The 25,814-nt window shown below is 58.5% G+C and overlaps 2 protein-coding genes across 7 annotated transcripts in view; one reads left to right on the top strand and one right to left on the bottom strand.

Moving 5' to 3' along the window:
- The first annotated feature begins 189 nt into the window (after window positions 1–189).
- On the top strand, window positions 190–9,428 carry DCAF15 (DDB1 and CUL4 associated factor 15). Its single transcript, XM_061421914.1, has 13 exons — window positions 190–321; window positions 2,152–2,249; window positions 2,338–2,473; window positions 3,054–3,160; window positions 3,240–3,379; window positions 3,467–3,637; window positions 6,951–7,385; window positions 7,494–7,585; window positions 7,679–7,807; window positions 7,899–7,984; window positions 8,214–8,318; window positions 8,392–8,507; window positions 8,883–9,428. The coding sequence occupies exons 1-13, from the start codon at window positions 190–192 to the stop codon at window positions 8,936–8,938; spliced, it is 1,803 nt and encodes a 600-aa protein (XP_061277898.1). The 3' UTR covers window positions 8,939–9,428.
- A 97-nt stretch (window positions 9,429–9,525) lies between these two features.
- The window catches only part of RFX1 (regulatory factor X1), a 35,422-nt gene continuing 19,133 nt past the window's right edge, over window positions 9,526–25,814 (bottom strand). For 5 of the 6 annotated variants that reach the window (XM_061421902.1, XM_061421900.1, XM_061421903.1 and 2 more), the window contains 17 exons: window positions 25,004–25,120; window positions 23,905–24,000; window positions 23,123–23,497; window positions 22,280–22,374; window positions 18,081–18,459; window positions 16,126–16,307; window positions 15,027–15,146; window positions 14,820–14,935; window positions 14,479–14,597; window positions 14,288–14,397; window positions 13,699–13,850; window positions 13,520–13,617; window positions 12,306–12,455; window positions 11,994–12,202; window positions 11,224–11,377; window positions 11,096–11,141; window positions 9,526–10,958 (listed from right to left, as the gene is read on the bottom strand). In XM_061421902.1, coding sequence (XP_061277886.1) covers window positions 10,789–10,958; window positions 11,096–11,141; window positions 11,224–11,377; window positions 11,994–12,202; window positions 12,306–12,455; window positions 13,520–13,617; window positions 13,699–13,850; window positions 14,288–14,397; window positions 14,479–14,597; window positions 14,820–14,935; window positions 15,027–15,146; window positions 16,126–16,307; window positions 18,081–18,459; window positions 22,280–22,374; window positions 23,123–23,497; window positions 23,905–24,000; window positions 25,004–25,120 — 2,688 coding nt within the window. In that variant the 3' untranslated portion in view covers window positions 9,526–10,788. The remainder of the gene's footprint in view (window positions 10,959–11,095; window positions 11,142–11,223; window positions 11,378–11,993; window positions 12,203–12,305; window positions 12,456–13,519; window positions 13,618–13,698; window positions 13,851–14,287; window positions 14,398–14,478; window positions 14,598–14,819; window positions 14,936–15,026; window positions 15,147–16,125; window positions 16,308–18,080; window positions 18,460–22,279; window positions 22,375–23,122; window positions 23,498–23,904; window positions 24,001–25,003; window positions 25,121–25,814) is intronic. The other variant, XM_061421904.1, reaches the window with a different exon arrangement.

Raw genomic sequence — 25,814 nt, 5'->3', positions numbered from 1 at the left:
GCCGGGACTGTACAGTCTCTACCAATCAAGGGTCGAGGTGGCAGTGATGGACAGGCGTAGCGGGAAAAAGCCCAGAGTGCGGGCTTTCGCCCAACCGGCGGGCCGCAGTGTCGAGCAACGGCCAATGAAGAGGCGGCGGGGGTGGGGCGAAGAGGCCGGTTGCTCCGGAAGTGGAGGGAGGGGGTGAAAATGGCGCCCAGCTCGAAATCGGAGCGGAACAGCGGGGCCGGGAGCGGCGGCGGCGGCCCCGGGGGCGCCGGAGGAAAGCGGGCAGCGGGGCGGCGGCGGGAGCACGTCCTCAAGCAGCTGGAGCGGGTCAAGGTGAGGCCTGGAGTCTCGGAGGAGCGCGTCGGAGGGAAGGGAGGAGGGACGAGGGAGGCGGCGGGGAGGGAGGGCGTTCGCGGGGTGAGGGGTTGGGGGCGGAGCCCCGGGGGAGGGGGCTTGGAGGAGGGGGGTTGGGCGGGGCCCCAGGGAGAGAGCTTAGATTGGGGGTGCTGCGGCGGGAGTTTGGATGGAGGGAGTTGGGGGCGGGGTCCCTGAGAGGGGGCTTGGATGGAGGGGCTGGGGGCGGGGTCCCGAGGACGGGCTTGGATGAAGGGGGCCTTAGAGGCCGCTGGAGGAGTGAAGAGAAAGGGGGCGACGCAGGGTCAGACTCGTTTTTCAAAACCCTGCTCCCCTGGCCCTTCCGTTATGGAGCCTTACCGCCCCCTTGGCACAGACTCTGCTACCGGCTTTGGGATTCCTCCGCCTGGAGTTCCTCTCTCTGTCCAGCTCTGACCACAGGAGAGCTGGGAGTTCCTGTAACTGCCTCCCACATTGAATGGGAGGGAGCTCCCTGGAGAGGGCCTGATCTTGAGCTACCTGAGCAAGGCTCTGTCTCCCCATGAAACTAAACTCTCAGCGTGCTGGAATCTTTTTCCCCATCGGGTTGCCAGCTCTGGGAGGGCAAGCGTGTAAATCTGCTGTCAGGTCAGCAGCAAGTGGGGCAGGTCTGTGTCTCCGTGGATCAGGAGTCGTGCGGTCTTCTCCATCAGTCTGGGAACTCTGTGAGGGCAGGGCTGTGTCTTCTCCTTTTGACTAGAACTCCTGGAGCAGAGACAGTCCCCACCCTCAGCCTGATTTGCTCCCTGGGTTGGGCTGTGGCTCCGCCCTTAGCTTGGAAGCTCCATGGCGGGGGACTGTGTCTCCCAGTCAGCCTGGGCCTCGCTGACAGGGTTATTCCACTCTGGGATCTCCTCGAGGGCTGGGCTGCATCTCCCCCATTAGACTGGGTAGCAGGATCCGAGGTGCTCTGATTCCTCAATGCTCAACTTGGGCCTGCTCCCCACCCAAAACCTTCCTTGAAGTTTTGGGATGCGGGAGTCAGTTGGAGGGCAGCTGTTAATTGAGAAGGGGGAGTTGGGCAGGAGTTGGACAGTCACTAGTCAGGTTTACCCTTCTGTCTGCCTCAACAGACAGCCCCCCAGGGACCTAAGCGCCCTGTGTATAGGCTGGTGGGTTGGGAACAGGTGAGTGGAGTTGGTCAAGCCCCCATCTCAGCCTCCTTAGTGATCCTCGATGTCAACAGCTTACTGTGCCTTCAAGTAGCCTTCAGGAAGACAGACAGGTGGCCCACTGTGGGCCAGGGGTGACTGGGGGAAGCAATGCCAGTGATAGTCCTCATAGCCTTGGAAGAGGAACGTGTGAAAATGTCAGTCACTGAGTCGTGTCCAACTCTTTGTGACTCCATGGACTATAGCCTGCCAGCCTCCTCTGTCCATGGAATTCTCCAGGCAAGAATACTGGAATGGGTTGCCGTTCCCTTCTCCAGGGGATCTTCCCGACCCAGGGATCGAACCATGTCTCTTACGTCTCCTGCATTTGCAGGCAGGTTCTTTATCATCTGAGCCACCAGGGAAACCTCTGGCAAGAGGAGCCCTTAGGCTGTGGAGTTGGGAGGGTGGCATGGGGCCCTGGTGGAGAGACAGGCGCAAGCCATTCACACCTTCCAGAGCTTGGACCACCCTGGACCGTTATGGTTGGTAGGAAGTAGGCCTGTGTGGCTGGGCTGGACCCCAAAGGTGTTGTTCTGCCTTGTGTGAGGGGAATGGGGGGGCTGCAGGCCGCTTCTTCCACGTGGTGTCTCAAGAGCCCTGGCTGCCCCTTCCCCAGATCAGTGGGCAGCTCTCTCCTCGCCTCTTCCGGAAGCTGCCACCCAGGGTCTGCGTCTCTCTCAAGAACATTGTGGATGAAGACTTCCTCTACGCAGGGTGAGGCAGGGGCCAGGCAGGGGTTGGCGGGGTGGGATGGCCGGCCAGCCCTGACGTGGCCATTGGCCCCTCCCTGCCATCCCCACAGACACATCTTCCTGGGCTTTTCCAAGTGCGGCCGTTACGTTCTCTCCTACACGAGCAGCAGTGGGGACGACGACTTCTCTTTCTACATCTACCACCTGTACTGGTGGGAGTTCAATGTGCACAGCAAGCTCAAGCTGGTAGGGCCAGGCCACCTCCCTTTCTGACCGCATGACCCCACTCTGAGCCTCAAGTTCCATGGCCACAAATTGAAGATAGTGTATTCTCAGGGCCGTTGTCAGGACTCCAAGTGTTAGGTCGAACTGTAGGAAATTGCCATCTTCAGAGCCGAAAGTGGGTAAATGGCAGGATTTCCTATGGTCTGACAGCTCAAGGCAGGAGGGACCCATTAGGTCTGTTAGAACCAAGCAGGCTGCCATGCCTGGTTTAGCCCTGACCTTGACTCTTCAAATGTCCCACCCTGGGAGGTGAGTGCCGTTACCCCAGTTTCCACGTGAGTTCAGAGAGGTGAACCGGTCTTAGGGTGGGTTGGGTTTGGAACTGATGGGTCTGGCTGCGTCCTATCCTAGGCCTGGCCTCCCTGTCTCCCCGACCTGTGGGGAAATTCTTATGAGCCTCCTCAGCGTGTTTTCAGGATGGCCGAGCGGGGTGTGGGGTGAAGGCTGCTTGGGGCTCCCTGGCCTGAGACTGTCGGCAGGTGCAGCCTCAGGTTGGCCCCGGCCCGCTTGGACCCCACCCCCATGAGAACCTGCTGCTCAGGTCCGCCAGGTGCGGCTCTTCCAGGACGAGGAGATCTACAGTGACCTATACCTGACTGTGTGCGAGTGGCCCAGTGACGCCTCCAAGGTCATTGTCTTCGGCTTCAAGTGAGACTTGGGATAGGGTGGTGGGGAGTGGGTGGGGGCGGGCGCCCAGGCCAGGCTCTGAGGCTCCGCCGGCCCCCAGCACCCGCTCAGCCAACGGCATGCTCATGAACATGATGGTGATGAGCGACGAGAACCACCGGGACATCTACATCAGCACCGTGGCCGTGCCGCCGCCGGGCCGCTGCGCCGCCTGCCGGGATGCCAGCCGCGCCCACCCAGGTGAGGGGCTGGGGGCCTGGGGCGCCGGGCGGCCTGCTTCCCTGCCCCACGGCCACAGCTGAGCCCGCGTGGCCTGTGTCGCTGCAGGTGACCCGAGTGCGCAGTGCCTGCGGCATGGCTTCATGCTGCACACCAAGTACCAGGTGGTCTACCCCTTCCCCACTTTCCAGCCCGCCTTCCAGCTCAAGAAGGACCAGGTGGTGCTGCTCAACACCAGCTACTCTCTAGTGGCCTGCGCCGTCTCGGTGCACTCGGCAGGTAGGCTCCTGGGTCTGCCGACGGGTCCTGCGTGCGTGCTCCCAGCCGTGGGGCCCTGTGACCCGATGACTTGGCCGAGCAGCCCCTTGACGTCGGTGCCATCCCTACCCCGCATCACAGATGAGGTGACTGAGACCCTGGAGAGGTGAAGTCGCTTGTTCAGGAAGTGGCAATGTGGGTTCCAAACCCAGCCACCCTGCCCCCCCACCCCCGCCCCAGCATTGCCTACTGGAACTTTCCATGGGGCTAAGAGGGTCCATGTTTGGGGTATCTGCTACAGCTGCCACCAGTAGCCACTTGACAGTGGCTCATGTGACCAAGGAACTGAGTTGTTAAATTTAATTTTAGTGATGTCAAGTTCAAATAGTCCCATGTCCACCATGCAGTGCGTCCTTCTATTCAAAAAGAGAAAGATTGATTAAAAACTTAAGGGAGTGGTTAGTGGATAGAGGGCTGTCTCATGGTTTTGGCTGTTGCTGACATGGGGCTGGGGGCAGGGGGCTCCTGCTCTCCCAGGGCCTTATGGCAACAGAGGATGCTTGTGGCCCAGCAGCAGCCCTGCGCCCAAGTGTGTCCGAGGCTTTAGTGGCAGAAGCTGGGGCCCGCCTGGCATTTGGGAAGGTAGGACTGGGTGGTTACCTCCCCCGGATCAGCAGGGAGTGCCCCAGCATACCTGTCTGTGGAGAGTGTGCGTTAAAGACATGTTCATGTGCAAAAGGAACACAAGGAGATCTGTAACCTGTTACTGATGCCGTTTATATATGAGTTTAGAATGTGTTCCAGTTATGCCAGAATCCAGTCCAATAAAGATGACCACTGGGACTTCCCCAGGGGTCCAGTGGTTAGGAGTCCACATTTTCAGTGTGAGGGCCCAGGTTCAGTCCCTGGTTGGGGAGGACCTAAGATCCTGCAGACTGAGTAGCATGGCCAAAAAAAGATATCAACTACCTGCGTTTAAAACGATTGCCCCTTGGGGAGGGAGGGGAATGGACATGAGAAGAGGATCCTATATATACGCTTGTGTGTGTGCCTAGTTGCTTCAGTCACATACAACTATGACCCCATGGACTGTAGCCTGCCAGGCTCCTCTCTCCATGGGGATTCTCCAGGCAAGAATACTGGAGTGGGTTGCCATTTCCTCCTTGAGGGGATCTTCCCAACCCAGGGATTGAACCTGGGTCTCCTGCATTGGCAGGTGGATTCTTTGCCTCTGAGTCACTGGGGAAGCCATGGATGTGTTATATATGTATATATAACTGAGCCCACAGACCAGCAAGGGGCAGTGTGCCTTGTCCTCGAGCTCTTCCAGGGGCCTCCCACCCCTGCCCTGGCCACCTGTACCAGTGTGGGCAAGGCTCTGCTTCTCGCCAAACCGTGATCCCCCAACAAGCTATGCCTGGATGGGGCAGGTGCCCCCACCCTGCTAGCAAGGGCTGCACAGGACAGGATGCGGCCGTGTGCTCGGCCCAGGCGGGGGGCACTGTCGGCGGTGTCGACACTCCTCTCACCCTGTTGCTGCTGCTGCTGCTGCTAAGTTGCGTCAGTCGTGTCCAACCATGTGCGACCCCATAGACGGCAGCCCACCAGGCTCCCCTGTCCCTGGGATTCTCCAGGCAAGAACACTGGAGTGGGTTGCTATTTCCTTCTCCAATGCATGAAAGTGAAAATGAAGTCGCTCAGTCGTGTCTGACTCCTAGCTACCCCATGGACTGCAGCCCACCAGGCTCTTCTGTCTATGGGATTTTCCAGGCAAGAGTACTGGAGTGGGGTGCCATTGCCTTCTCCCCTCTCACCCTAGGAGGGTATTTACACAGAGGTGGGGTTTAACGCAAACATTTTCCACTTGTCTGCCTCCTCTCCGGAAGAAGTGCCACTGCCCTGGCAGACATGAGTGTGTGGGCATACTTGTATTATCTCTCAGTGTGAGCTTGGACAAGTTTCTCTAAGCCTTGGCCCCGAGTCTCTGAACTGAGAGGACAGCTCCCCTCTACAAGGGCTGCTTACAGGGGGGGCCCAGTGCCTGGTGGTGGTGCTGCTTGGCGGATGCGTTGGGTTCTTCACACTGAGATTCTCCACAGGGAGATCTGGCCCCCAGTCAGGTTAGGGTTAGGGTTAGGTGGAGCCACAGAGAGGCCTGGGATCCAGCCAGGCTGTGCCTGTGCTGGTCTGTCTCAAGTTGAAAAGGACAGAAGACAGTGTGGTAAACCGTCAGGCCTCTGTGGCTTATTTATTTGACTGTGCTGGGTCTCACTGCTGTGCGGGCTTCTCTCTAGTTGCAGAGAGCGGGGACTGCTCTCCAGTTGTGGTGCGTGGGCTTCTCATTGGGTGGCTTCTCTTGTTGTAGAGCAGAGCCTCCAGTTGTGCGGGCTTCAGCAGTTGTGGCTCAAGAGCACAGATTCAGTCGTGGCGCGCAGCCTTAGTCACTCCTGGGCATGTGGGATCGTCTCAGATCAGAGATCGAACCCATGTCTCCTGCATTGGCAGGCGGATTCTTTACCACTAAGCCACCACGGGAGCCCTTATGTAGCTTTTATCTTCTGTCATCATAACTCAGCTCCCCGATTCAGTTCAGTTCAGTTGTTCAGTCATGTCTTACTCTTTGTGACTCCATGGACTGCAGCACGCCAGGCTTCCCTGTCCATCACCACCTCCCAGAGTTTGCTCAAACTCATGTCTGTCGAGTCGGTGATGCCGTCCAACCATCTCATCCTCTGTCATTCTCTTCTTTTTCTGCCTTCAATCTTTCCCAGCATCAGGGTCTTTTCTAATGAGTCAGTTTTTCGAATCAGGTGGCCACAGTATTGGAGTTTCAGCTTCAGCATCAGTCCTTCCAATGAATATTCAGGACTGATTTCCTTTAGGATTGACTGGTTTGATCTCCTTGCAGTCCAAGGGACTCTTAAGAGTCTTCTCTAGCACCACAGATCAAAATCTTCAATTTTTCGGCGTTTAGCTTTCTTTATGGTCCAACTCTCACATCCATACATGACTGCTGTTATCCATACATGTCAGCTCCCAAGGGCAGGGAATTTTGTCTCGTTCACTCCTATGTCCTCAGTATGGGGCATACAGCAGATGCTTAAGAGGAAGGTTTGAATGAACATGTGTGTGTGTGAGGCCTTTTTCTGTTTTGGTTGGTTTGGACTGATCTCAGCATATGTAAGTCTTCTAGGAGGGCCTCCTCTTGGATTTCTAAGATCCACGCCACCGCCCCTCCCGCCACCCAGGGTAATGAGGGAGGTCAGGAAAGCGTTGACTTAAACTCACCTTTTGACCTCTTCTATCTCCTTCACTTTTTATTTGTGTGTTCCAGGAGATAGCAGCTTCTGCCAGATCCTGTACGACCACACCACCTACCCCCCAGCCCCTCCCAGCCCCCCTGGACCCCAGAGCCCAGAGCTGCCCCCTGTTCTCCCCAGCCTCTGCCCTGAAGCGGCCCCAGCCTGGCCCTCTGGGCCCCCCGATCCCTCGCCTGCCATTGCCAAAGCCAAGGAGTTTGTGGCTGACATCTTCCGCCGGGCCAAAGAGGCCAAGGGTGGGACCTCGGAGGAAGTCCGGCCACCTCCCTGCCCAGGGCCCTCAGGCAGCCGCTGCCGCCTGCCCTCTGAGCCTCTTGGCCCAGGTGGGGAGGCGGTGCCCCGGGACAGCCCCCCTGCAGCAGAGGCGCCCGCCCCAGAGCCTGGATACGTCAACTACACCAAGCTCTATTACGTGCTGGGGTCCGGTGAGGGGACGGAGCCAGAGGATGGTGAGTGGGGAGCCCCTCTGTTGGGCAGGGCCCCAAGCATGGGAGGCTGGCCTTGAGAGCCTCCAGGCCTCCCACCGCCATCCCTACCACCTTGTCCTGCCCCCTTAGAGTTCGAGGATGATAAGATCTCCCTGCCCTTCGTGGTGACCGATCTCCGCGGTCGCAACCTGCGGCCCATGCGGGAGCAGGCCGTTGTCCAGGTGGGTGTGGGTGGTGGGGAGGCCAAGGGGCAGCTCCTGGGGCACCTCCTGGGATGGCGGTGGGCACAGTTCTCCCCCTGCCCTTGTCCACAGGGTCAGTACCTGACAGTTGAGCAGCTTACACTGGACTTCGAGTATGTCATCAACGAGGTGATCCGCCACGACGCCACTTGGGGTCACCAGTTCTGTTCCTTTAGCGACTATGACATTGTCATCCTGGAGGTGGGTCCAGGTGTCAGGCAGGGCGGTCCAGGGCCTCCCTGGTCTTGGTGGCACTCTCAGTAGCTGTCACTGTCCACCCTCCGCCCCCCAGGTCTGCCCAGAGACCAACCAGGTCCTCATCAACATTGGCTTGCTGCTCCTGGCGTTCCCATCCCCCACCGAGGAAGGCCAGCTCCGGTGAGTGGGCAAGGACCCACCTTCACCCTTGCCCAGCAGGGCTTGCGCTCATGATAGCTCAGTGCGGGGAGGTAGCATATGATAAAACTCCCCTTGGCTCCCCAAAGCTTGGATAGGCTATTCCATTATTGCTCCAAAGATAAAAGCGCCTTAGGGTAGCCTGGGTTCCAGCTCAGGGACCCTGTAGTCCCCCACTTTCTCTTGTGCTCACCAGCTTTCCCTCCCATAGACCAAAGACCTACCACACCAGTCTCAAAGTGGCATGGGACCTCAACACGGGCATCTTTGTGACAGTCAGCGTGGGCGACCTCACTGAGGTCAAAGGGCAGACCAGGTGAGGCAGGATCGAGGCGGGGCAGGGCTGGGTTGGGCCCAGGGCTGGGAGTTGCTCATACCCTCTTCCTCAGCGGCAGCGTCTGGAGCTCATATCGCAAGAGCTGTGTGGACATGGTTATGAAGTGGTTGGTGCCTGAGAGCAGCGGCCGATACGTCAACAGGATGACCAACGAGGCTCTGCACAAAGGTGGGGCACTGACCTGACGACAGTTCAGGACTGGGGTCCTGATCCTGGGGCTGGGTGGAGCCTGGAGCGGGCGCTAATTGCTAAATGTTGCTGAATGAAGGAGCTCGTTGGCTGAGCAGTGGCATGTGGGGTGAAGGTGAGGACAGCCCAGGCCAGGGCCAGGGGGCCAGCTCAGATGTGGCACCTGACGGCCCCCCAACCATTCATTCATTCAGCAGACATTAATTGAATGGCTGCAGGCCCGAGGCAGAGATAACTTGCACCTGCCTTGCTAGAGCCTTCTGGGCCGCCATCAGGTCAGGGAAAGAGAGAAGCCTCTCCTGCAGACTGGGCTGGCTAGAGGTTCCAAGGCCTTGTCCCCACATTCCACTGCAGGGTGCTCACTGAAAGTTCTGGCAGACAGCGAGCGATACACGTGGATTGTGCTGTGAGAGCCCGGCCGCCCTGGACACTGACTCCAACTACCTCCGCGGCCTGGGAGCTGGCTGCCTTCCTGGTAGCCGCCGGCCGGCCGGCCGACCAACCAACCGACCAACCGATGACCGGCACTAGTGTTAGGCTCCGGGAAGGGGGCTGGGCCGGGCAGCCCCTGGTGGCCTGAGAGTCTGGACGCTTCTTATTTATGCCTATTTAAGTGGGGAGGGGCAGAGGGAAGAGAGCCCCCTGCCCCACCTGCCTTGAGCACCCGCCTTCACCCTAAGCTGGGCGCGGGCCCTCGTTCGAGAGTTCGCCCCTTTCCTCAGCTACAGGTGTGGACAAGGCCCCCCACACAGCCCAGGGAGGCCAGATGGATCCCAGACCCCTGCCCCGACCACCCTCTGTTGCCCCTACCTGAGGTGGAGAAACTAGTGGCCGTCACACCGCCCCCTTCCGGCCCTGTTGTTCCTCTTCACATAATAAATGTTTTATTTCTGAACCTCACCAGTTCCCTTCACTGCTTGCTACTCATGAGCTTGGGGCCCAGCTGGCCCCCCTCCAGCCCCCAGGCTCCCACCAAAGCCCGGCAAGTCAGCAGTAGCCAAATATGACAGTGGAATTTATTGTGTTTTAAGAAAGACTACAAAAAGATAGAAAACAGCTCGGCACACTAGACTACCACACGCGTGGACACTTTCACCGCCAGGAGAAGGGAGGCCCAGAGGAGTGGGAGAGGGAGTGGGCAAACCACTCCCAAAAGCTGTAGCACGCGGAGCACACAAAATAGTGATTTTTATACAATAGGTCAGGTTCTTTTTTTTTTTTCTTTTTTCGCTTTTTGCCATAAACATCTATCTCACAGGTTGAAAACACTGAGAAAACCGGAACAGATAAGGCCATGATGGTTGGAAAAAAACCCAACAAGTTACCGACTCCGCTCACAAATCGCACAATAGTCATGTGGGGGTTGGGAGGGGGCAGAGGTCCCACACACGGAGGAGAAGCACGGTCTCCAGGAGCGGAGGTGGGGGTCGAGTAGGAGCGTGGAGATTCCATTACAAACCAGCGGCAAGGGTGCCTGGGGGCTTGGGTACGAGCAAGCGGAGCACCCAGCCCCGGCTGGGGCAGGCGTGGGCACTTCCGGGCCCGCTGCCTGCAGCAGGCCCCTCCGGGCTCATCGCCCGGCCCAGCCTGCTGCTCTTTGGAAGCCAGAGATGGTGCCCCTTCTGCCCTCCCCCTCTGTCCAGGCTGGGCAGTGCCCCCCTCTGGGGCTGTGGGGCACGGGAGGGTCCAGCACTGGAGAAGATGCGACACCCACGGCTTTAATTGCACTTATACCAAGGAGGGGGAAGCAGTGGGGTTACTGAGGGAGGGGTCCCGGGGCTGCTGCTGCCGACAGTGGTGGGTCCCCAGGTGATGCCCACCTGCGCCCACCCGGGGCTCAGGGCTGGGCCCAGGACAGGCTGTGCAAAGCCAGCGAGCTGAATAAGTTAACAGTTCTGCAAGGTAGGGGGCCTGCCTGCCTGCCCCCTGGGGTAGTGGGGGTGGGGCTGGGGGAGGGAGGGAGATGATGCAGCCTTTGGGGCCAAGGGGCCAAGCTGGCTGCCCCAGGGGGCACCTGGGCACTGCGGCGGGTTCCTTAAGGCACGTCTTTTGTGTCAGAGTTTGCAGCTGCGGCTCCGCCCGGCCCTGTGATTGTGCGGGCCCCATGGGGAGGGGGTACCCCCTAGCCTTCCCTGTCTTGGAGGCCCCTCCTGGCCCTGGCCAAAGCTGGAGCGGTGACAGCGAAGCCACAGAAGCTGTGAGGGACCCTGGCGAGGAGGGGCAGCGGGGGAGGGCGGGTGGGGCGGGGAAGGCCGCGGGCTTAGCTGGAGGGCAGTGCCTGCACGAAGAGGCCGCGCGCATCTGTCCGCGCCAGCTTGGCCGGTGGCTCCAGAGCCTCGGGGCCCAGCGCAGGCGACTCGCCGCCGGCCGCGAGCGAGATGTCCTGCGGCAGCTCATCCTCGCTGTCCTCTTCTTCCTCCTCCTCCTCGTCTGGAGCACACGGACCGGGGCCTGGCTCAGCGCGGGGCGGCCGCGCCACCAGGCCCCTACGCGGTGCCCCAACTGGCGCCTCCTCCATCCCAGCCCCCCTGTACCGACCTCCAAACTCAGGTCCTGGCTTTACCTACCTTTGTCTGGGTCCAGGGGGTTCAGAGAGGTGGCCAGATTGGCGAACTGGAAGGTGGGGAGAGAAAAGGGGTGAGGGTTCTGCCCATGGGCGCCCCGCCCCGTGCCCTCAGCGTCCCGCTGCGCGCACCTCGCCCATGACGGCGATGGGGGTCTCGCCCTTAGCCTGGGCCACACGATGTTCGATCAGGTAGTACATGTACTCATCGTAGAGCAGCCTGATGAGATGGAAGGAGCCGAAGCTGGCAGCGCTGCGCAGGGTCAGGTCCCGGATCACCATGGAGCTGGAGGTGGCGACAGACAGGAGACCCTCAGGCCCAGACTCACCTCTCGCCCCACTTCCCTGCCATGAGAACCAGGCTTGAGCAAACGCAGCTACCACCACCCAGCCCCGTACAAGTTTTCCCCGGGGTGTCCATCAGAGAGGGGCAGGGCCCTAGACCCATCCACCAGCAGAGTCCTGCTATTGCTAAGTCACTTCAGTCGTGTTCGACCCTGTGCGACCCCATAGTCGGCAACCCACCAGGCTCCCCCATCCCTGGGATTCTCCAGGCAAGAACACTGGAGTGGGTTGCCATTTCCTTCTCCAATGCATGAAAGTGAAAGGTGAAAGTGAAGTCGCTTAGTCGTGTCCGACTCTTAGTGACCCCATGGACTGCAGCCTACCAGGCTCCTCCGTCCATGGGATTCTCCAGGCAAGAGTACTGGAGTGGGGTGCCATTCCCTTCTCCTGGCCTTCTTAAAAGGTATCCAGTCCCTCAGGGAGGCGGGACTTTCTCTGGCCGCACTCTGAAGGAGATGGTCCTCGTCTAGCCCCACCCTCCTCGAAGAGGCGGGGCCTTTTCTTGCCCCCTTTTGCCCTGCTGCAAAGCGAGCGCCTCCCGCCCAGCTGGGGCGCACCTGTAGAACGACCACTTGAGGAGGAAGAGCTTGGCGGCTTTGGGGAAGCCGGTGCTGCCCTGGTAGGGCTTGAGCACCTGGCTCACGACGCCATCCAGCCAGGCTGCCCACTGCTCCAGTGAGTTCTGCTGCTGCAGCGTCACTTTGAAGTCCTGCTCCAGCCGCTGCACCACACGGTCCTCGCAGCGGCACACCCACGAGGCCTGCTCCTGGGACAGAGCAGGAAGGCGGGCGCCCACAACTCAGCTGCCGCCCCGGGGGCCCGCCCCGCCGGGCTACCCCAAGTTCATCACCTGCCCTACCGGCGCTCACCTGCACGTTGGCGAAGTCCACGCGGTTGAGATCGCTCAACATCTGGTTGATCTGCGCAGTGTTCTGCAGCACAGCGCGTGCCGCCTGTGCCAAGTGGTTGAGCGATGTGTAGCGACGCAGGGTCTGCGCGAAGGCGCCGGCCGCTGCCACCTGTGGGGCCCCGGGCTTGTGGCTTTCTTGGAATTCACCCTTGCCCCCGCCCACTCAGGTCCCTTCCCCCACCCACTGTGACCTCTCTGAGCCTTTTTCTTTCTCCGAAAAGGGAGAAAAAACCTTGTTGCTTTTGTTGGGAGATTAAAGGGTCAGGATTTGTAAACTTTGGGTCATCAGCCACACAAATAATGTGTCCAAAAAAAAAAATTAATGTATCTGAACACTATTATTTTTAATCAAAGCATATAAGAAGATCTGGGAGGGCACAGCCCAGAAAGGGCACCACTTCCATAACCTTCTGCTTCATTCTGTTTGATTATTCCCTTGAATGTCAACTCCGGGAGGGCTGGAGTTTTGTCCATCTTGGTCACTGCTGTGCTCCCAGAACTTAGAACCAGGCCGAGCACACAGCAGGTGCTCAATAAATGTGTGTATAATAAATGAATGAATACATAAGTCTTGCCAGTTCCGAAGGACTCCCCCTGGATCCAGTTTCTAGTTTCTCCACAGACCAAGCCCAGCTCTCTGGTCCAGCTGACCCCGGGGGTCATTCTTCTGACATCCAGTCTTGTGAGCATTTTCAGGACTTTAACAACTTTTTTTTCTTTCTTTTTTCCTTTTGCTCAAGAGCAAGCCCATTCCATCTATTTCCAAATATCTTGGTAGTTAGTGGATGTGTGGCACTGATGGAGAGGGCCATTATTCTGTTTCCTTATAGGTATCTTTTTTTTTTTAACATTTTATCTCTTTCTGAACATCTAAAGCACTTTCTGCTGAAGCTCTCTGAAGAGAACTACCTCAAGTTTGTGTTTGGTTTTTATTTTAAGATGATGTGTTGCATACAGAAATACCACAAGTGGGTTGTGTCAGAAGTGGGCACCTGAGGAAGCTGGCTCGTGAAGACAACACCCACAGCTCACTCTGAGGGGACAAACACGGGGACGCATCTTATTGCCTTGGACAGGCAGAGGAGGCCGAGGCCCCCAGCGCCCCCAACCAGGAGGGAGGACCCAAAGCTGTGGGCCCGAGCTGGCCCCTCCGCCCCCACCTCACACCCTCACCTTCACCCGCAGCATCTCCTCGGGGATGTTCACCATGGCGTGGGTGAGCCAGCTCTCCAGGCTCTTGGCAAAGTTCCGGATCGCTTGGGTCAAGGCACCTGGGGGCGGCAGGGGGCTGGTGGGGACTCGGCGGGGGAGTGGGGCACGGGGAGTGGGGGCGGGGCGGGGCGGGCACTCACTGGGGATGGGCCGCAGCACGTCGGGGATGAGGATTTCCACCAGGCCCTGGTACAGCACGTTGTCACAGTGCTTGGTCCACTGCAGCACGGGCTCGAACTTGGAGAGGAGCACCAGGCTGGCCTTAGGCAGCCGCTTCTCAGCCTCATCGTGCCTGTGGGCACCCACCCGGCCCGAGGCGTTACGAGGCTGTTCCACAGTCCTGCACCCAGGGTCAGAAGGGCACAGCACCCTCACCCCACCCTGGGCTCGGGCAGGTACCCTCTGCCTCCTGAAGACCCCCAGGGTCAGGCTGATACAGGCCTCACTGCCCCCAGGGTCAGAGAGGGATCTCAACATCTTATACATGGGGACCCAGGCACCTAGCCACTGCAGGGAGGAAATGGCTCGGTGGGGCCCGCCATCCCACACACAGAGCATCAGATTAGTACCCAGGCACACTCTGGAGGCGGGTTCAGAAGGCCACAGGGGCCCCACAAACTGTGGGGATCAGAGAGGAGCCCCCCGCCCCTGCATGGTCTGGCCACCCCAGCCTTGAGGTCAGACTCGCAGGTGCACAACTTCCTCCCTTCCTCCCCCCGGGGCACTCACACAGCCAGCGGCGGCGCCTCGCTGGGCTGGCTCAGGTTGTACCTCCAGAAGGTTTTCCAGAGCGTTTCCACCAGTGTGAACTGCAGGTTCACCATGACATCGACGATGGCCTGTTGGGGAGGCCAGATGCTCGAGGGGGTCGGGGGGCAGCATGGTGCCCCTCACCCCTGCCCACTGCCCAGGTGCCCTACCTCACAGTGTTCCCGGTATAGGACCTGGAAGGCCTTGATGTCCCCAGGTCCGATGCCCTCGGGCAGCACTTTGCCCTGGAGATCCAGCTCTGAGAAGTCAGGGAGGCTTCTTGAGGCATCTGGAGGGCAGAGAAGAAACCGTGAGCCCCTTCCAGTCCCACCTACCCACCCCTTTCAGCCTCATCCTGGGATCCTGTTAAGTTGGCACCACTTGGCTACCAAGCTCCCCCATGACCAGTTGGGGTGATGAGGTTCAGGGAGGGCAAGTGAACCATCTGCTGGCTCTCTGGGGGCTGCACAGCCTGCCCTGGGCCCCACCCCAGAGTCCAGGGAGCCCTCACCCAGAAACTGCTGGTACTGCTGGACCTGGGCGCTGATGTCCGAGAGCCCAGTGGCCTGCTGTGGCCCCACGGCCACGCCGTTGGTCATGCCCTCCATCTTCTGGATGGGTTTCAGCCTGGAGAAGGGATGGGTGGGCAATGGGATGGGGAGTTAGGCCACCACGTCCTTCCCTGCCTGCCAGCACCCAGCCAGCCCCGCCTTCCTACCTCTGTTTTTGGGAGAAGGGTTGGCCCCGCATGGCCATGTGCTGCTGGTCCTCCATCAGCCGCAGCAGGGGCGAGCTGGCCTTGATGCGCAGGCCATAGTAGTGGTACTTGGAGTTGCCCCTGGGAGGGAGGCAGAGGGTGAGGGCTGGGCTGGGGGTAGCCCCTGATTATCCACTGGGAACTTTACATCACACCCACCTCCTCTCTGCTAGGGGGCCAAACAGAGCCCCGGGGGTAAGACCCATGTTCCACAGAGCTGGGGGTGCTGGGCTGGGGAAACCATGGGGCCTATGGGGGCCAGGAGAGGCCCCCACCCGCAGACTGAGCTCTGTGAAGATAGGACCAAAGTCGGGGGCAGGCACTTAGCAAGTCTTTGCTGACTACTAGTCATAACAATTTGCCAGGCACTGTTCTGAGCACTGAGCACATGCGAAGGCACGTGTTTCTCATCTCTACCCTATGAAGGGTACTCCTAGCATCCTAGCCTGATAGCTGAGGAAACGGAGGCACAGAGAGACGAGGGACTCTGCCCAAGATTCTACATGCATGCCTGCCTGAATGAGGTGACACTCAGGCCTGAACTGGGAGCTGGAACCAAGAGAAGAGCAGGGCTTAGCCCAGAAAGGTGTGGGGGATCACAAAGGAGAGGCAGAGAAGGGTGGGCTCACGGGAGGGCTCCTTGCTCCTTCCTCTGTGAATTCACTGACTCACAGGCCGTGATTAAGCAATGACTGTGTGCAGCCCCCACACTCTCAAGGGGTGTGCATTTCAGCATCAGAAGACAGATCAGAAATGAGAAGTAACATGAAAGGCATCCTGGATGGGTGCTCAGGAGAAAAACTAGGTGAGATGGATGCCAAGGAGGTAGGGGAAAGCTGAAGTTTTAGTTAGGAGGGCCAGGGGATATTTGAGTCAGCAGACGGAGAAAGGCACAGAGTGCAAAGGCCCTGGGGCAGGAGCATGTGAGCGTCAGAGGAACTGAGACGAGGCCATTGGGGCTGGAGAGGAGTGAAGGGACAAGGGGAGCAGAGGACCTTGAAACTTAGGGTGAGGGCGGGCCTTACAGCCACTGGGGGCTGTCAGGGGCAGGTGGCCCCACCTGGTGCCCAGCCTGCGGGTACGCAGGCCCATGAAGACAGAGCGGATGAGCTTGCCGAAGGATGCGGCGTTGACGGGCTCCAGCTTCTGTTCCTGGCAGTGCAGCAGGTAGTGGCAGTACAGGGTGCTCCGCGGCAGGCTCACGCCCTCGGCCGTCTCATAGTTTTCCAGGAGCCACTGGACCTGGGGCCCGAGGGCCATGGAAGAATCAGAAGAATGCTAAGAATGGCTTCCATTTCTCAAGTGCTCGTCGCTAAGTGCTCTATTTATTTCCCATTGTGATCTTGACAACCATGCTGGCGAGGGTGTCATGTCACCCTTGCCCATGGGAACTAAATCCAGCAGAACTCTCTAGAACTGCGCTGTCCCAGGCCATCACCACTAGCTGCGGAGAGCTGTTAAATGAATGTAGGCGGAATGGAAAATGCCAGTGTCAAAAGGTCACGTCAAGTATGAGTCCATCCACAGAACATTCTCGAAATGACAGTGTTAGAGAAATGGGGAACAGATTCATGATGGCCAGGGGTCAGGAATGCTGGAAGGGAGGAGGGTAAGGGAGACTTTAAAAGGGTAGCACCAGGGAGATCTTTGCGGGGACAGGACAGTTCTGCATTCTGAGTTTGATGGTGGTTTCCCAAATCTACCCATGTTATAAAAAGACACAGAAGTAGATACCCCCATATAAGACCAATTGTCAGTTTCCGAGTTAGATACTGTACTACAGATACATAAATTGTAACGAGTGGGGTAACTTAGGTGGGGGGTCCACAGGGATCTCTGCAGCTTCTGTGACCATAATTCTTTCAAGATCATTTTTTCTAAAAAACAACTCAGCGACTTCCCTGGAGTCCAATGGTTAAGGATCCACCTGCCAATGCAGGGGACACGGGTCCGATCCCTGTTCTGGGAAGATCCCATGTGCCATGAGGCAACCAAGCCCGTGCACCACAACTACTGAAGCCCGCACGCTCTAGAGTTCATGCTCCGCAACAAGAGAAGCCAGCGAGGTCAGAAGTCTGTGCCCCGCAACGACACAGACTGGGCACAAGTCCAAGCGCAGTAACGAAGACCCAGTACAGCCAAAAGTAAATCATTTTTAAAAATTCTAAAATAAAAAAATAACAACAATTCTGTTTCTAGGACTATGAAACTCACATTTCCAGCACTCAATAGCCTCATGTGTCCCGAGGCCTGTACACTAGGCAGCAAGCAAAGAACATATCCATCACTGGAGGATGTTCTATCAGACAGCATGGGTCTAGGGGAACACATTTTCAGAACCCACTCGGGAGTCATGAAGTCAGTTATGGGGGTCATGACCAGCATTAAAAAATTCAGACTAGAAGCCAGGCTTCCTGGGTGCATGAGGGATGTCCTGTCTTCTGAGAAAGCTTCGGTCTTGGTAATGATGTCCACAATGGGTGGCCGTGGGAGAGGGCGGGAGTTAAACATGACGGGAAGCCATCGCTCAGACCTCAAGCTCCTGGAGGACAAGGACCATGCCGGGACACCCCACCACAGTCACAGAGCTGATGACAAGCCCCATCAGGATTAGGCCCTAGGGCTGTTCCACAGAGCTGCTCTGGGCACAGGAAGGTTATCTCACTGCCTTTCTGGACAGACACAGATCCTTGCTTCGGGTAGCTCCTGGCATGGTGGTGCCTGCATTTCTCGCCCCATGCTATCTATCTGCCATCGCCAGACTATCAGATTCGATGACACTTCCTTGGGTAATAGCTCCAAGAGCTTCAGGCGTATTAGCTGAGGCCCAGAGAGGCTGAGGAGGTTCCCTGAGGCCACAGAGTGAGGAGTCAACCCCAGGACCTCTTCACCTGAGTGCCCTGGCACCAGGCTACCCAGACTCCTGGGGACAGTGGCTGGCACCCATCGCCTGCTGCCCCTGCCCAGAGCCCCCCCCCCAACCCCTGTCTCCTTTGGGGCTGGGTGGGCACTTACGGTGGCTGGTGAGGCACGGGTGGTGTGCGAGTAGGACTGACTGGCACCGCCCAGCATGTAGCCGCCTTGGATCACGTAGGTGCCTGCTCCACCGCCGCTGCCGCCGCCGCCGCCACCACCCCCACCCCCACCACCCCCGCCGCTGCTGCTGCTGCCGCTGCCGCTGCCACTGCTGCTGCTGGCTCCACTCCCACTGCTGGTGGAGCTGGCGACAACCTGGCTTCCAGACACGTACATGGGCACGGAGCTGCTGCTGGCCACCGCCTGGGAAGTGGCAGGGGTGCTGACCTGGGCAGCCGTGCCCGCGGCCTCGTAGTAGCTGGTGCCTGCCGTCTGCGGGTACAGTGGTGTCTCAGAGTAGGAGTAGGTGCTGGAGCGGCTAACAAAGAAGTAGAGGGCAGGAGACAGGGGATAAGAGCTGGGTGGCCCAGGGGCATAATGAGGGGGGCCCTGCAATGGAGGGGGGAAGGGGGAGCAGGGCAGCAACAGCCCCATGCACTGCACACCCCGCAGTGCCTGATGGGCAATTCTTCACTGAATCCTCAAAACAGTCCCGTGACTTGGGAGTCCCCGCTTCAGTCGTGAGGAACTGAGACTGGAAGAGCTGAGTAACTTGCAACGGGCTAAACACTTCAGTCACTCAGAAAACAAACTATTGAGAGAATTCCCTGGCAGTCTAGGGGTTAGGACTCCTCGCTCCCACTGCTGGGGGGCCTGGTCGGGGAACTCAAATTGCTCAAGCCTGGTGGTGCAGCCAAAAGAAAAGACCAACAACTATTGAAGGCCTGCTTGGGCAGTGTTCTAGGTACGCTGGACCCAACAGTGGACACGAGAGAAAAGGCCCCACCCTGGGGTCTGGGGGAGGTTAACGTCCTAGCAAGGGAGCCAGAGGAGAAGCCAAGTGCAAAGGTAAATTGAGGGCACTTTGGAAGGTGGCACATGTCAAGGGACACGAGGTGCAGGAAGTGGGTGGGGAAAAGTGAGAGCTCTACTTCTAAATCCATTGGCTGCCACCATGAGGGGCTGGTCAGCGATGATTATTAAGGCGCACATATGTTTCGCTTTGACCCAGCGACCCATCCCGCCCTGGAGAGGTCTCCAACTATTCGGTCACATGAACTCAAGGCTGCAAATTGTAGCAAGAATAACATGGATGGTTGGGGGTGGGGGGTGGGGTCTATCTTTACTGGGATGTCAAGTTAAAAGCTGATGATTTCCTATGTGGGGGTGAGAGAGGAGGAGGAAGGTCTTGAGGTCCCACCAAAGAACAAGGTCCAGTATGTTCCATTAGGTGAACAAAAGAGGCAGGGAGGGGTATGGATGATACTTCGGGAAGAAGGGAGAGATCGCATGGCATTTCATTATCTGTATCTGCTATTCGTTGGGGTGAAGGGTGTGTGGACAGGGGCAGCCACTTCACTAAACATGGTTGGGTACAGGTTTGATTTTTGAGCCCTCTCAATCCCCTGGAGAAGGAAATGGCAATCCACTCCAGCATTTTTGCCTGGAGAATCCCATAGACAGAGGAGCCTGGTGAGCTATAGTCTGTGGGGTCACAATAAGACAGATACAACTGAAGCAACTTGGCTCACACACACAATGTATTAGGCGTTTGAAAACATAAGCTGGGGCCTGCCAATACAGGAGACATGGGTTTGATGCCTGGTCTGGGAAGATCCCACACGCTGTGGAGCAACTAAGCCCACGTACCACAACTACTGAGCCTGTGCCCTGGAGCTCAGGAGCTCCAACTACTGAAGGCTGGGAGCTCTAAAGTCCGTGCTCCACAACGAGAGAAGCCACTGCAATGAGAAGCCTGTGCATCGCAACTAGAGTAGCCCCCGCGTGGCACAGCTAGAATAAGCCCACACAGCACTGAAGACCCAGCACAACCAAAAATAAAGAAATAAAATAAAAGTAATTATAAAAAACATAAGCTAAAATGTTAAAATCCAGAAAGGAGGGAGGCCCGTCAGGAGTGTCCTTGGCCCAGAAGGTGCTGAAGGATGCCGGGGAGCGGAGTCCTACGGGCCTCCCAGAGCAGCAAGGAGAGCAACTGGGGTGGTGGTGGGAGTGTGGTCACTCCTGGTGTACAGCATCATCCATCAGACCCCAGGATGCAGCTCTTGTTCACTGTGTCCTGGTTCACACACCTACATAGTCCACATCATGGCACGAGTGACTCCAGAAGTGTGTGACCTGAGCCAGTACTGCTAAGTGCCCCTGCCACCCCCTTTGGCAGGAACCAAAACCAGCCCAGCACCCTACCTGCAACACTGTGCTCTCAGAAAATGTTGCTATGGCAACTGTTTGCCAAATGACTACCAGAATGAATGTGTGTATCTACCTCGACCACCTGATACAAAGAGCCAACTCACTGGAAAAAAAACCCTGATGCTGGGAAAGATTGAGGGCAGGAGGATAAGGGGATAACAGAGATTAAGATGGTTAGATAGCATCACTGACTCAGTGGACATAAGTTTGAGCAAACTCCGTAAGACAGTGAAGGACAGGGAAGCCTGATGTGCTGCAGTTCATGGGTTCACAAAGAGTCAGACACGACTTAGCGACTGAACGACAACAACTGGACACAGGCTAAACAGGGCCATGGATAGAAGCCCAGGGGGTGTGGCTTTAGTCAGAGCAGGAATCCAGACCAGCAAAGGGCTGGAAAGGTGGAAATGACCCACTGTGAGGGAGAGATAGAAGATATGGTGCCCTCAAGAAAGTCATACAGCAGAAGAATCTGATGGTAACAGCGGAGTTACTGTGTGATCACTCACACACTATAGTCACGGAGGGAAGAATTGAAACAGAAGCCAAAGACAGACCAGGGAGAGGCAGAAGAGCCCTTGGGGGCCCTCGGGAGCTAGGCTCCTCTCTGGAATGTCCTCGGTGGCCCCCGCCAGCACTGGTCACCTGCACAGATGAGAGCCAGGCAGTGCGGGAAATAAATCAACAGAACCATGAGGTTGCTGGATGCTGTAGACCATGACTCAGGGGCCGGGGCCCCACACCCACAGGATCAGGACCCAGGGATCAAGTCATTCCATGAGCTAATCCACCCCCAGTGTCATGCCCACAGGGACAGGTGGTTGGGACGTGAGAAAGACATCAGGCAAATGCAAAGAAAGTCAATGAAACTTCTCAAAACTCAAATAATTCATGTGTCCATGGGATTCTCCAGGCAAGAATACTGGAGTGGATTGTCATGCCCTTCTCCAGCAGATCTTCCCAACCCGGGGATCAAACCCGCGTCTCCTGCCTTGGCAGGCAGGTTCTTTAGCACTAGCGCCCCCTGGGAAGCTGAACGGACAACTAGAATAACTCTAAGTCCTGGAATTATTACTGTGAAGAAGGGGAGACAGAAGGTGGTGGTGTGTGGAGGATCCCCAGCAAGGAGCCAGAGCCGAGGTTAGGGCAGGCCTGGGGCTGACATATGCCTGATATGGCAGGTACTAAGGCAGAGCCATGTACAGCAGCTGAGAGTGGAAGTCGTCTACGTGCTACCTGGGGGTGACTGGCCATATGACATTCATGCTGTGACTGAGCAGTGGAGTTACACACGGTGATTAAAGAGAATAACTGAGACCCACATGGAGAGCTCGAAGCTATGTGGCAGGGGAAGAAACAGGGGACAGAACACACTGCCTCTATTTCTCAACACACAAAGCAGGTAATTTCTATTCTCAGAGTATCTCAGGGAGGAAACAAAGAAATGGGGCGCAGCATCTCCTCTGGGGCAGGCTTGGGGATCAGGAGTAAAGATTTCTTCTTCACTGTTTAACGTTCCCTACTCATTAAAAATTTTATCTTGTAAAATTAAACTTCTTTTCCTTTTTTGCAATTTCTTTTCGGGCCATGTCTTGTGACGTGTCAAATCTTAGTTCCCTGATCAGGGATCGAACCTGCGCCCCTGGCATCGGAAGCGCAGTCTCAACCACTGGACTGCCAGGGAAGTCCATGTTTTTTTGTTTTTTTGCAAACAACCAGAGCCCCCTCCCTGACTCCAAAGCCTGACGCAATGCTGGAACGCCTTTCCCAACATGCCAGGGTCCCCTCTGCTTCACTGTTATCACCTGTTTTCACCTTGAAGGCTAGCTGGTCTGCTGGAGACTGGGGCTTCAAGTTCTGGGAAGGGATCCTGAGCAGACCCATGCTCCTCCTCCTGTCCCTTCCCCCACCCCCGCCCCACTCACATGGCACTCGCCGTGTAGCTGGCATCGCCACCCTCCACGTACTGCACTTGGCTGGGGTACACGTGTGAGACCGGCACCTGCTGGAGCTGCTGCACCTGGCATGGGAGGAAGGGGACACAGAGGGTCAGGGGTGGGTTGGCTCCCCACCTCCCTGCTTCTCAAAGTCTGGCAGCTGGCCAAGCTCACGGGGACTCCCAGATCCCCGGCTGGGAGGCTGCACTTAGGGGCTCTCTGAACACCCTGGACAGGGCCAGCGCTGGGAATGAGGCACAGCGGCGTCAGGAAAAGCCAGGCCTCTCTGCTTGAACTAGGGACAGCAAGGGTAGGGTTGAGATGAGGTGGGTGGAGGGGACCCCAGACAGGGTCCTACTGCGGGCATGAAAGCTGAACCCCAGCGGCAGAGCCAAGTTCTGGTACAAGCCTGATGGTTAAGCCGGCCGGAGCTGGGAACTAGCCATGGCTGCAGGAGAGGCGCCTGCATCAGGGAGGGACCCCTGCCTATGGGGGCGGGGCCTAGGTGCACAGGATGCGACGGGCGGAGCCGGGACCAAGGCTGGGGCCCCACTGGTGGGTCAGAATCTGGAACTACTGACAAAGCGGGGCGGGGGCGGGGCCTGAGTTCCCCACCCATCCCCCATCCCAGTCTGTAGGGGCAGAGCCTGGGACCAGGAGCCCGCTTTGGTAGGGCGGGGAGGGGGGGGGGGCGGGTAATCAGAGATGGGTCCCCAGGCTGTTTGGGTGGAGGTGGGGTCTAAAGGGCCTGCGGGGCCGGGCGCGGGCCGGGGCCGGCGGATCCCGCCCCCGCCCGCCCCTCGCACCCCCGCCCGTGCGTCCGCCACCTACTTTGAGGGCCGTGGCGGCCGTGCCGAACACTAGCACCTGGGGGACTCTCTGGATCCTGACCCTCTGGTCGGGGCTGGCTCGGGCCGGCAGCCCGGGTAGTGGCTCGAGGACCACTTTCTGCTGCGGCAGGAGCAGGTGCGGGGGCAGGAAGCCCACCAGCTCCACCCACTGCTCGGCGCCCGGCTCGTAATGGGGCGGCAGCGGCTCGGGGCTGCCTAGCTGCGCGGCCTCCCCGCGGCAAGCTGGCGGTTCCGGGGCCAGCGCACCCGGCCCGGGCCCAGGCGTGGGCGGCCGGGGCGGCGGCGGCTCCGGTGGCGGCGTGGGCCAGGGCTCTTGCTGCTCTGCCTTCCTAGCGGGAAACTGACTGCCTGAGCTCTGGAGGACAAACAGAGATACTGAGGGGTCACCGGGGCCGGCAGCGGGCGGCTGTCCAGGCCTCCACCGCCCACCGGGCTGCTGACACTAGGCAGCAACCCGACCAGAAGACCCCACCCGGTGTCAGGGAAGGGGCAATCCAGAGCTCTCTCTTAGCAAAGCCTGGACCCTGAACTGCCCGGTGCTGGCAAAGAGGAAGGCTTGAGGCCCATGGTTGGAATTGGGAGTCCAGGGTGGGGCTGGGTTTCTCAAAGTTCCAGCTACCACCCTCCACCCAGACCCCCCCAGGGGGGCTGCATTCCCTCCCTGCGGCCTGAGGGGCCTGCACCTTCCCCGCCCCCGCTCCCCCCCCCCACCTCCGGGACTGAGCCCCAGTTTGCCCAGAGGCATGTGGGTGAGACACACACCTCTTGAGCCACATGGACCGGCTGGAGTCCTTGCACGGTGAGCTGCTGCACGGGGCCAGCTTTGGGCACCTGTGGAGTGGCCTGAACCACCGACCTCTGCGGGGAGGGAAAGGCAAGTCAGACTGCGATAGCCATGGCCAGGATGGCTGCCCGCCTGTCCTCAAGCGCCACCCCTGTCCCCAGCACTGGCAGCCTTTCTCCAGCTTTTCACTACTGGCCCCACATCATGTGGCTTCCAGGTTCCTTAGCAGGTTGACTCTGGGTGCCATGGTGAACCCGGGCTCTACCAGGTGAGGCTGACAGGAAGTAGGACTGAGAGCTGAACTTGGAGCTGACCGAGGAGGGGTCCCTGCTCCCCACCCCAACCGCCTACATGGTCATCCCGCACCTCGGCATCCAGCAAGTCCTCACTTCCATGCTATGGCGGGGACGCCGGCATTACCCTCAGAACAGAGTGAGGGACAGAGGCTGGGAGGCGGGGAGCAGCTGAGTGATGAACTCAGGGCTAGATTCCGAGGGGCTGTGGTGTCTGGCTGGAGAATATCTGTTGAGTCCTTCAGGGTGGAGTTTCTGCTTTCCTCCAGGGAGAGCATCTATGGCTTTCATCTGGTTTTCTGAGGGGGTGGAAACCACCCCCCAACCTGACTGGTAATGACCAAATGACAGACAACCCTTGCCTTATAACCTGCTCTGGCCACGGTGGCTGGCAGCTCAGAGTGAGGCCTCCTCTGGAAGATGGGGCATGGACTTAACAGGCTGAGGCCTCTCCCTGAGCCCCTTGGGGGCGAGCCAGGACTTGGCTCCAGGCAAATGGGCCTGGAGATGCCAAGGTTGCTTCTCGAAGCTGTTCCCAGTGCCTATTCAGTCTGAGGTGCTTTCCACAGCAGCCCCAACCACCTAGCTCCCTGGCCCTCAGTATTTAGATGAGAACGTAGAGTCTGGAGAGAAGCAGAGCTGCTTGCCGCAGGCCCCGGTGGCCGGCTGGGGCTGGACCCCCACCGGCTTCCCCACCACCACCCCGACAAACAGCTTTAGGAGGATGCAGAGGCCACTGGGCTGGCACCCCTTGCCCCTGCCACCGCCCGCCTTGGCCTGGCACCTCTTGGGTGACGGGGACACTCTGCTGGACGCCATGGACTTGCAGCTGCTGTGGCACCGTGCCCGTGGGGGCCCCGGCCGTCTTGCCGGAGGAGCTGTTGGCCTGCACGGGTGACCGCTGCAAGGGAAGGAGGCGCAGAGAGTGTGTGAGGCAGCCGGGCCCTGACAAACCCTGTCCCAAGAGTTATTCGGGGAGGACAACGGCTGGGGGGGACGTCTCCCAGCCACCTAAGCTGATAACTGTCCCGGGCGTCCAGACGCCTGGTCCCTCCCGCAGCCCCAGGGATCCCAGGGCAAGGCTCAGAGTTCAGCCCAGAGATGCTGGGGAGGCCCGTCTTCCCCAGTGAGGAGGATGAGGACTTTGGCCTCCACTCAGCGGCCCCCAGCTGCCTCCATCAGCAGCTGGACTGCAGCCCTGAGGTGAGAAAGGCTAGGTCTGGGGGTCCCCACTTTCCAGATGAGTTGTGAAGGCGCAGATGGGAAGGGACGTGTGCAGGGCCACACAGCTGTGAGTGGTGGTACCAAGTGCTGACCTTGGGTGGGCTGGCTGCAGAGCCCCCATCAGCTCTGTGTCATGGGAAGTAGATGAGGGGTGGGTATCATTACTTGTTTCATGCCTCGAAAACTCTAGGCTCAGAAGGCTCTGAGGGCCTGTCCAGAGACCCCCAGAACTGAATGTCTCAGCCTGGGACCTCAAAGTCTGACTGCTGACACCCATCCTCCCAGCCATCCACGGCTCGCCTGCCTCCACATCCTCATGGGAATTAGGGATCCTCAGTATTCACACTATGGTTGGAAGACGGCCACTTTTG

The sequence above is a fragment of the Bos javanicus genome, chromosome 7 (genome assembly GCF_032452875.1).
Source record: "Bos javanicus breed banteng chromosome 7, ARS-OSU_banteng_1.0, whole genome shotgun sequence".
Classification (NCBI taxonomy): Eukaryota; Metazoa; Chordata; class Mammalia; order Artiodactyla; family Bovidae; genus Bos; species Bos javanicus.
The sequence above is the reverse complement of the archived record's forward strand: the minus strand, read 5'-3'. Positions and strand labels throughout refer to the sequence as shown.